Here is an 8,994-nt window from a genome sequence, read left to right as displayed (position 1 = left end):
CTATTACAGAAGTTATAATTTAAAAACGCAACTAATAACTACTACGATTTCTTTTCTTAAGGACAAACTTATGATCTAAAACTCAAGGAAAGGTTCAAAGAAAAGCAATTTCACAAAAAATATTTTTTTGTCTTCCTCTTTATTTCAACATTATATTTTTCCCAACTGACAAGATTCGTTATTCAAGCAATCAAACTTACAAGTACCTGGGATATAAAAAAAAGGAGATCACGATTAAAACACTGTAATCTATTACAAAAACCGTAAAAATTATCGCCTTTTTCTGCTTTATATGACTTTCAATGTCCTTGTGTTATAGGTCGTTGAATTCGTTTTAAGATTCTCTAGTATGATACGGAATCAAAAATATACCGATGCATTAAAAAAAAATGGCGGTGACCTTCAAATGTCCGAAGTACCTCCATCTGCTGAAAAACTATTATCACTACTGGACGGCCCCCTTCGTACTGTGCAATTTTGTTGCAAGAAATATTTTTGTAAAACTTACAGTTTAGAAAATATTTGAGGTGGTAATAGTTATTGCCCCACCCTGTATATCATTTACTAAACCAATCCACCTAACTACTAAAAAAACTCAGATCAGTTTTTTCGAGTTTAAGAAAGCTATTCAGTTCTAAAAGGTGTTGATTCAGTTTTACTTTATACTCTATATAGAACTACGTATACATACCTTAATTCTATTGGACAATCTTAGAAAAACAGACTCTTTCTGCGGCGTGGTATTCGTTGTCGACTGTGCCACTGATGCACTCGTAGCAGGCCCATTGTGAATATGTACAGCTTCTGCTTCGAAATCTTTTAAATCGGACAATATATTATCGAATACTAAAGCATCTTGTGATGGTAATTTCATTTCTTGAGCATTCTCTGATGATTCCGTTTGTCCTTGTTTCCCTTCGTGATCTAAACGATCTACCTTCTCCACCCTGTTCGGAATATTAGTATCTGAGAATTCCATATCGAATGCGATCTCGTTAGTAGGTATTTCATTGATATCGATATCAGTAATCGATTGAGACGTCATCGGTTGAACAGAACTCTCACCAGAGGTACCAGTAGTAAAAAACGGTTCTTGGGTTCCGGAGTGTTGGTCTCCGGGTGTCGGAGTTGGGTTTTGTCCAATGTTTAAAGATACTGGAACGGTTATTCTAGACTTAACTGTTGTTTCAGGCTTGACAGTTTCCTCCGTACTATCTTTGCTAGATTCCACTGTAGAAATCAGACTATCGTTCTTCACTTCCTCTTTTTCAGAAAGTTTAGTAGGTTTTTTTTGGGAAAGTATGCTTTCGGAACTGGACGAAGTTTCTATAGGCGTATTAGTAAACTTATTAACATCTCTATTGAGTGAATCCAAAGTACTTTTCTTCGAATCACGAGAGAACGTATCCAGATTTGTATTCGTACTGCGTGTGGTCGTCACATGGTGAACCGATTTTATGGCATCGCTGCTAAGTTCTTTTTGTTTATCTTCCTTTGTAGTCTCTTTAAAGTTGAGTAAAATCTCGTGACTTGTATTCATTACCATCTTACGTTCCTTTATAGCTAATACATTACAAAGCGCTGCAACATACTCGGATCTTAATATGGACGTTATGAACGTCAGCTGAAAATTTTTCGTTGTGCCAAGCGTTTGATCGAATTTCTCTTGTCCAGTATTTACATTTTCTATCCCCTTCGTCGCGAAATCCTCGACTCTCACGCCATGCATCTTGCAAAGTCCAGTCTGTTTCAAAGTTCTGTTAACCAGGTCAATTTTGAGCAACTGATTCAGTTGTTGTTCTCTGCAACTGACTAATTGGAAAATTTTCGCGAATTCCTGATCCGAGCAATTATCGCAAAGGATAGTGTACCTCGGCGTGGTGCAGCTTACGAAAGAATTCTGGAGAATGTTACCACTGTCTATGCTTTGTTGGATTTTCGTAATATTGTTGTACGTCAAATCGCTGGATTTTACCAACACCTCAGCCGCCTTTTTCATTATACTTAACACAGCGTCTCTAGCGCTGCCGAACAAATTTCTCGGCGGTTCGCCGTCTTGAGTGTCTAATACTTCTTCCTCGTCGCTATCCTCCTCATCGTCCACATGAGCATGTACTTCCCTCGGCGCCTGATTCTCGGTTTCCGTTTCAAGGACTTCAAATTCGCTAGTGCCGTAAGCGCAGAACAAGGAAATTGGGCAAAAGTGTTCAGACCCGTAGTAAGTTTGAAGCTCCACTTTTATAAATTTTCCAAACAACTGCGGTTGTAACGCGAAACTCTGGATATCTTTCATGTCCTTCGCGGTAAACTGACCAACCGGGCTCCAATCTCTGGTAGGAAAGCGGTCACTGATGTATACTGAAAAGTCCTTCGGCGATGAGCTGAACAACTCGAAATTGGCCAGTTCAATCTTTTTTGCCTGGATTGCTTCGCACAATTCTACCACGAACCATATGCGCGATGTACACGTATTGAGCATATATTCGTCTCTGGTAGATACCAGAACGCTTCTTGCGCTTCGTGCTTCTGCATTCGCTGCGACGATTTTCGCTCCACAATCTGGGGAAGCATAGTTTTTCGAGCGCACCTTCATTCCACCTGTTCCACGTGTAGCTGCTCCAGAATTCTGGACAGAAGCATTTGGATGCGCTGCAAAGAAAACATAACTATTGGTTCCATGTCGAAATTTCAAAAATGAAAGAAATGAAGTTTATTTTTTATTATTAGATTAATACATATCAAATATCAGGTAATAAATTATTCAGGTAGAAGTATTAATCAAAAGAAATTTTCTGTTTTTACTATAACGAGAACGTATTTTGATTTCAACATCTTTATTATTAGTAACTAACAATAATTTAAAAGGATCGATTTATTCTTTAATATTTAAGGTTCAAATTAACTAGCGGGAGTTGTAAATTGTTATTGTTTTTAATCAGCATATTGCGGATTTAATTCATGTACAGAGAAATTAAATGCACAAAAAATATAAAGACTACATATAGTGTGTAAAATTGAAGAGAATAATATGAAAAGTATGATATACATCATTAGTTCTGAATTGTGAATGAAAAGGTATAGATTTCACTTTCTAAATTGATATTGCAAATATTTTATTTTGGATAAAAACCTGCAGTCTATTACTCATTTATTGTTCAGCTCCGATTATGTTATATTGTCCTTCGAAAAAATTAATATATCTATAATATTACAAATGAACTGCTTCAGAATTAGACGATAAATCGTTAGTAATGATTTTCCAACCACCAAATTCGTTGAATTTCCGTCTAATTTTCGTACAATTCAATTCAAATTTAACACTTAAAAAATGATAAATCGAATGTGCAGAACTAATTTGTGTACAATAAATGACTTAATTTTATACTTGTATGTCTAGTAAGATATTTTAAAAATAAAGTATATTCAAGGAAGAAGGTAAGAAGAAAATTCTACATCGTTTATCGTTTTCTGTTCCAAATAATTTTTTATTTCATTGTTTCTTTGCAAATAATGACCCGTTACGCCCGGAATATACAGTGACATCGCACATATCTCAAAATTGAATAACTTTTTTAATATTGATTTTAACGAATTAATTTCTTTTTAGGTATTAGACATATTAGTTTACGACACGATGTATAACAAAATATTAAAAAAAATTGCCATAGGAAAATTCTTACGAAGAAACAGATGAAGAGCACAATTTTTTAATCTTTTATTCGACTCTACTAAAAATTTAGATCTAAGAATGTTATACGCATGTACAAAATTTAATTAAAATCGATTGACGTTGCTATGACCTATAAACGATTATGAATCAATAAAACGTAAATTTTGACGATTTTTAGCTTAAAATTTAAACGAAGTAAGAAAATTCAAGATATTTCGGTGCAGTTGGTAGCTGCAAGTCGCGGAGGTACCGAGTGTTTAACACGTGGGGAATGTTGTAAATGTGACAAGGAATCGAAGGTCGGGTTTCTCTCAGGGATGCTAAAAACATTTTCACTAACGAATTTGGCCATCGAGTGGGGAAAATTCTCCCGAAGGAAGGTTGTGAGAGACGGTTCAGTAATTATTGAGTCGTGCACCTCAACTCAATGATGGGTCCCGAAAAATCCAACAGAGTATTACGAAATGATCCGAGTATTCGCCTAACGCGAAGATAGTTATCCGCCGATTCCAATAAAAAGAGCGTCATCCCGACCGAGTCGCACCCTCCGCGCATCGTGTAGTTCACGGGCCACGCGGATAGTGAAATTTATTCTGTGAATGAAAAACAATCGGCTCCTTGCGGAGACGTTTAATGTTAAAGTGCAAGTGTTTAAAAATCGGATTAATTTCGTAAATTCGATTCGCGGTTCGGTCATTAGCACGGCCTTCGGATTGAGGTTTTTTCTCCGAAGGTAGAAATCGAGCTAACCGCGAGAACAATAACATATCGGTGTTCGACGACCTCCGGAGCGAGTGTTTATCGCGACACGCGCCGGATTGCGCGGCAAAAAACTGCACGGAGGATCGTTGCCTTCCCGCGATCGAAGTCAATGCCCGACCGGTAACGGATCGGAGAATTCAAATTTGGATATGCAGAGTGGGAAAAGGAATAAGAGCGAGTGAGAGAGCGGATCGGCGCGACTCTTCTACGCTACGCGCCGAGGTCGGTGTCCGAGCGTTAGAACGTCGATTCCGCCTGAGTCAACGACGGATTGTCACGGTGCGAACATCGCGAAAAAGTAGTTCGACTCGCGAATTAAGACGTAGTGAATCGCCGGTTTGGCAAGACGTACAAGTTCCAAGCTAGGAGGAACCTCGATCCAAGGAAATAGCGGCCACGCAGAAGTTCGCGGTGAAGCGAATAAGAGCCACGATTTGTTCCAGTAACTGGGCATTTCGGAGTTGCGTTCAACTCGGGTTCATTGGTCGATTGCAGACTGAATCCACCGTCTTAGGCCACCTCTAAGATTGAATTAGAAACGGCTGACGGCTTGGGCAGCCCCGTTGCGTTAAACGCACTGCTGCAGTTCGTCATCCTCGAGGCCGGCCTGGTGCGGTAAGTTACATCGCGCCCTATAGGGTCAGGTCTCGAAGCTCGTTGCTACGAGCTTCCACCAGTTACGCGGTGTGGAGAGACGAACGTTGAGCGTGATTCTGCTCCGTTTCACGGCAAGGGACTTGCTGGAAAAGCCGCTGCACTGATCGAGACAAGAATACAGTCCACTGCGCAGAGTTCTGCCCAGAAGNTGAAAAAATTATTTTTAACATTTTTTTATTTTTCACGGTTACATTTTGCAAGGAAAAAATCTGGAAAAATTGTCAGAGATATCCAGCTACACTACGAGCATGAAAAATGTAGCGAAACATAAAAATGTATGATAAGGTATCGAATCTCGCAAACGGCGCTTCATTCGGCTCAAGGGCGCATTTGACCCTCTTATCTAGCTAGGCCGTTTATTGCTAATATTTTGTAGAATGAAAGTTTTAGCATTTGAGGATTTAAGTACCATAGAAAAGCAGAAAAGTACAGCGGTACGTTTACACCGTACATCGCAACCTTTTTTGTTAAAAGTATAAGGGACAAAAACTTTACTGTTTAACGAGAGTTGCTGTATCTTCTTCTTGATTATACTCACTTTTCTTCTTTTCAGCTTCTTCCAATCTTTTCTGCGTCCACTCGCTGAAAGACGGAATGTCCTCGTGCGGACTAGTAGACGCCACAGGTACGATTTCGTCACCGAGAATAGTCGCAGTAACTTCGTCTCTACTATCTTCCAGTAATCGAGCCTCCGCTTCGATATCGATCAACTCTGGATTCGTTATGAATGGCCCATCGACTTTTTCAGTAGTTATAGTTTCACTAGTTGTAGTCTCACCAGATTTAATACCACTGCCTTTCGAATCTGATTCAGTGATGGGAACTTGTTCGGCTCTCACCACCAGCACCTCAGGCGTTTCTTGGTCACCCAAATTCGGTAATAATGATCCTTCTTCAAAATTGTCAGTCACATTAGACTTTTCAGTGGTCTCGTCGTCGACAATAGTTGACGTCGCTGAAATTTCCAGCTGCTCTTGTTTTGTTTTCTGCGCAATGTTCCCACCAGCTTTCGTTAACAGCGACGAATTCTTTGGGTATAATCTCGTTCTCGGAAAATCGCTGGTAAGCTTTGGTTCTGCTAGGCTTTGCAACTCCGCCACAGTCGTATCCATCAGAGTTAGAAGCGTAGCTTGCTCATTTTCAGACATTCTGTAAAAGACAAAAGGATACGTATGAATGCGTATGTCACTTTGCACTTAACACTGAATTATACTATTTAAAATAACGAAATGCGTCCATAAACTGTCATAAAGCATCTTAAAATATTAACAAATGTACTACAATAGAAATATCAAGATCTCTCATGTTACAAATATACAAGCAATATAACAACCAGAGTTGCAGATTTTTTAATTACCATATTAACAATTAACGATTAAATTTCTCTAAATCTCAATCGACAACCAAAGAATAAAAATTCAATCGTTAATTCGAATTTCTTCTAATCGAGCTAACTAAATAATTGCAATTCTTAATTAATCAAATGCCAAACGTTAAATGCCAATTGACGTTCAATTGAATTGAAGATTTAATCATTGGTCTGCAATCTTGCTGTCACTTCTATTCTTGATACGCTCAACGCGGACCGAGATGTAACGTATATAGATTCTGCTAGATTAGGCTGCGTCCTCGAAATTAGACTCGCTACGGATATTACGCGTTTAAATCATCGATGAAGAGCGATTTGCGTACGATCGATCGAGGCGCGACAACCCAGTATTATCCACTCCACCGAATGGATTCGTTATCCGAGTTTCACGGCTCGTAAATCAATGACTATGCATCGCTTATCGACCCCCGACGCGCGATGCATCGACTTTCGATCGGTCGATGCTCGGAATTTAATTTAACCACTCCACGGGGATCGCTTCGGTGATCGATAATGCAGGAAGCGTGTTATACGTACGTACGCGTTTTTTGCTTCGAGTTAAGAGTTTAATGTGCGTGACGTAAGCAAATACCCATGCGCGAGCCTAGGATTTATGCCTGATCATGCAATTAACGTTCGTTCAAGCGCGCCGCGCTCCACCGCAAAAGATGAGCTCTCTTTTAAATCGTACACTCGTCGTCCTTGTTATCTCATTTATTTCATTTCCCGTAAACGGTATGTTCAATAGGTATATTTATACATAGATACGTACGTACATATATACTGTAGATCTTTTACTTATGCGTCCGTGACTCTTTAACCAGATAATTACCACGGGAAATTATTCGTGTCGACGCCGCATCGCCGTCGTGTCGTCTTACAATTAGCGACGCCGCACCTACATTTTCGATCATTATTAACATCTGTGATTACACATCAATTATTATTTTTATATCCTAGCTGGATCTTTGGAGCTCAGCAAAGGCGTTAAAAACTAAGAAATTTAGTATTTCATACCTCTGTTTTGACGCAAAAACTATCGATGTTATATTTTTGCAAACTCAGTTAAACCCAATATTCAATTACCAATTATTATTTAATAATCAAAAAATTAATATTTGTTATTTATATGTTAGCGGCAAGACGTTTTTAAAGATGATCGTGCGTGTCGAGATTGACACGTAGGCAATACGTAGCGTAATCTTTATTGCACACATTGTGTATATTGTGCATAGAGATATCGATAGTCGATGATTGTGGATGACAGCGTAGGTAGAAAGTTCCGAGAAGTCGTGGCCGTTGTTTGAAGCCAGGATGTCGGATGTTTATGATAAGCATTTTGAGGGTGTGGCCACGCAGAACGGAGGGTAATGAGACCTTCTGGTGAGAGGACTGAGAAACGGCACGGCACTTATCCCAGACGCTTTGAAGAACGAATCTATCTGAATATCAATCCAAATATCTAACATACAGTGTGTAAACCTACTAGTGGGCAATATTTTGAGGACGTGTTCTATGGTCAAAAATAAGACGCAAATGAAGAGAGAGAAAATTGCGTTTGGGGCTTCGTTAATTGGTTATTAACATTTAAAAATTTAGTTGAAAGATGAAGACCGCAGCGGCCGCCCAGCAACGACAGATACGGACATTATTAAGACTGCGCTCGCTGAAAATCCGCGATATAGTGTGCATGAGATAGTGGATGCCATTAACATTCCCACGACAACGGTACATAAGCATTTAATCAAAATGGGATATGCAAATCGATGTGAAGTTTGGGTTCCACACCTATTGACGGTGACCGGCCTTATGAACCGCATCTCTAAGTGCGATTTGCTTCTTCAGCGATACGAAAGAAATCCGTTCTTAAAGAGTCTTGTCACTGGAAACGAGACCTGCATTTTGTATTAAAATGTGCATCGAAAACGCACTTGGTCTACAGAAAATAGACCTTCAACTGTTGCGAAGCCTGGGCTTCATCCGAAGAAGCTTTTTCTGTGCATTTGGTGGGACTGGAAGGGTGTAGTGTACTACGAGCTCCTTCCGCAAGGTGATACGATCAATGCTGACAAATATTGCAATAAACTGGATCAACGAAAAGCCGCTATAGCAGAAAAACGGCCAGAATTGGTGAACCGACGAGGTGTCGTATTCCATCACGACAACGCAAGACCGCATGTTGCGTTAGCCGTAAGGCAAAAATTATTATAGTTTGATTGGAACTTTCTACCTCACCCTCCATACTCTCCAGACCTTGCACCACCATCCGATTATTACTTGTTCCTCTCTTTAAAAAATTCTCTCAAATCTTTCAAATCCATAAGCGAAATAAAAACGCACCTAGATGAATATTTTGAAAGTAAGCCTCAACAATTTTAGAAAGAGGGAATAATGAGGCTTCCTGAGAGATGGAGGAAGGTTATAGAACAGAACGGTTCATATATAACATAATAAATCAACATTAAACAACAAATACCGTGTATTCATTTCGCATCAAAAAAAGGGAAGAAATATATGGGACACCCTAATATATTAT

General features: G+C 39.3%; 1 protein-coding gene across 4 annotated transcripts in view; it reads right to left on the bottom strand.

The window, feature by feature from the left end:
* LOC108625991 (SUN domain-containing ossification factor) overlaps nt 1-8,994 on the bottom strand; it is a 79,733-nt gene that overhangs the window by 26,709 nt on the left and 44,030 nt on the right. For all 4 annotated transcript variants that reach the window (XM_026814411.1, XM_026814410.1, XM_018026380.2 and 1 more), the window contains 2 exons: nt 5,628-6,238; nt 692-2,649 (listed from right to left, as the gene is read on the bottom strand). In XM_026814411.1, the coding sequence (XP_026670212.1) occupies nt 692-2,649; nt 5,628-6,238 (2,569 nt within the window). The remainder of the gene's footprint in view (nt 1-691; nt 2,650-5,627; nt 6,239-8,994) is intronic.

Source organism: Ceratina calcarata, unplaced genomic scaffold, assembly GCF_001652005.2.
Source record: "Ceratina calcarata isolate Rehan_Ccalc_2016 unplaced genomic scaffold, ASM165200v1 scaffold387.2, whole genome shotgun sequence".
In the NCBI taxonomy this organism is placed as follows: domain Eukaryota; kingdom Metazoa; phylum Arthropoda; class Insecta; order Hymenoptera; family Apidae; genus Ceratina; species Ceratina calcarata.
The sequence above is the reverse complement of the archived record's forward strand: the minus strand, read 5'-3'. Positions and strand labels throughout refer to the sequence as shown.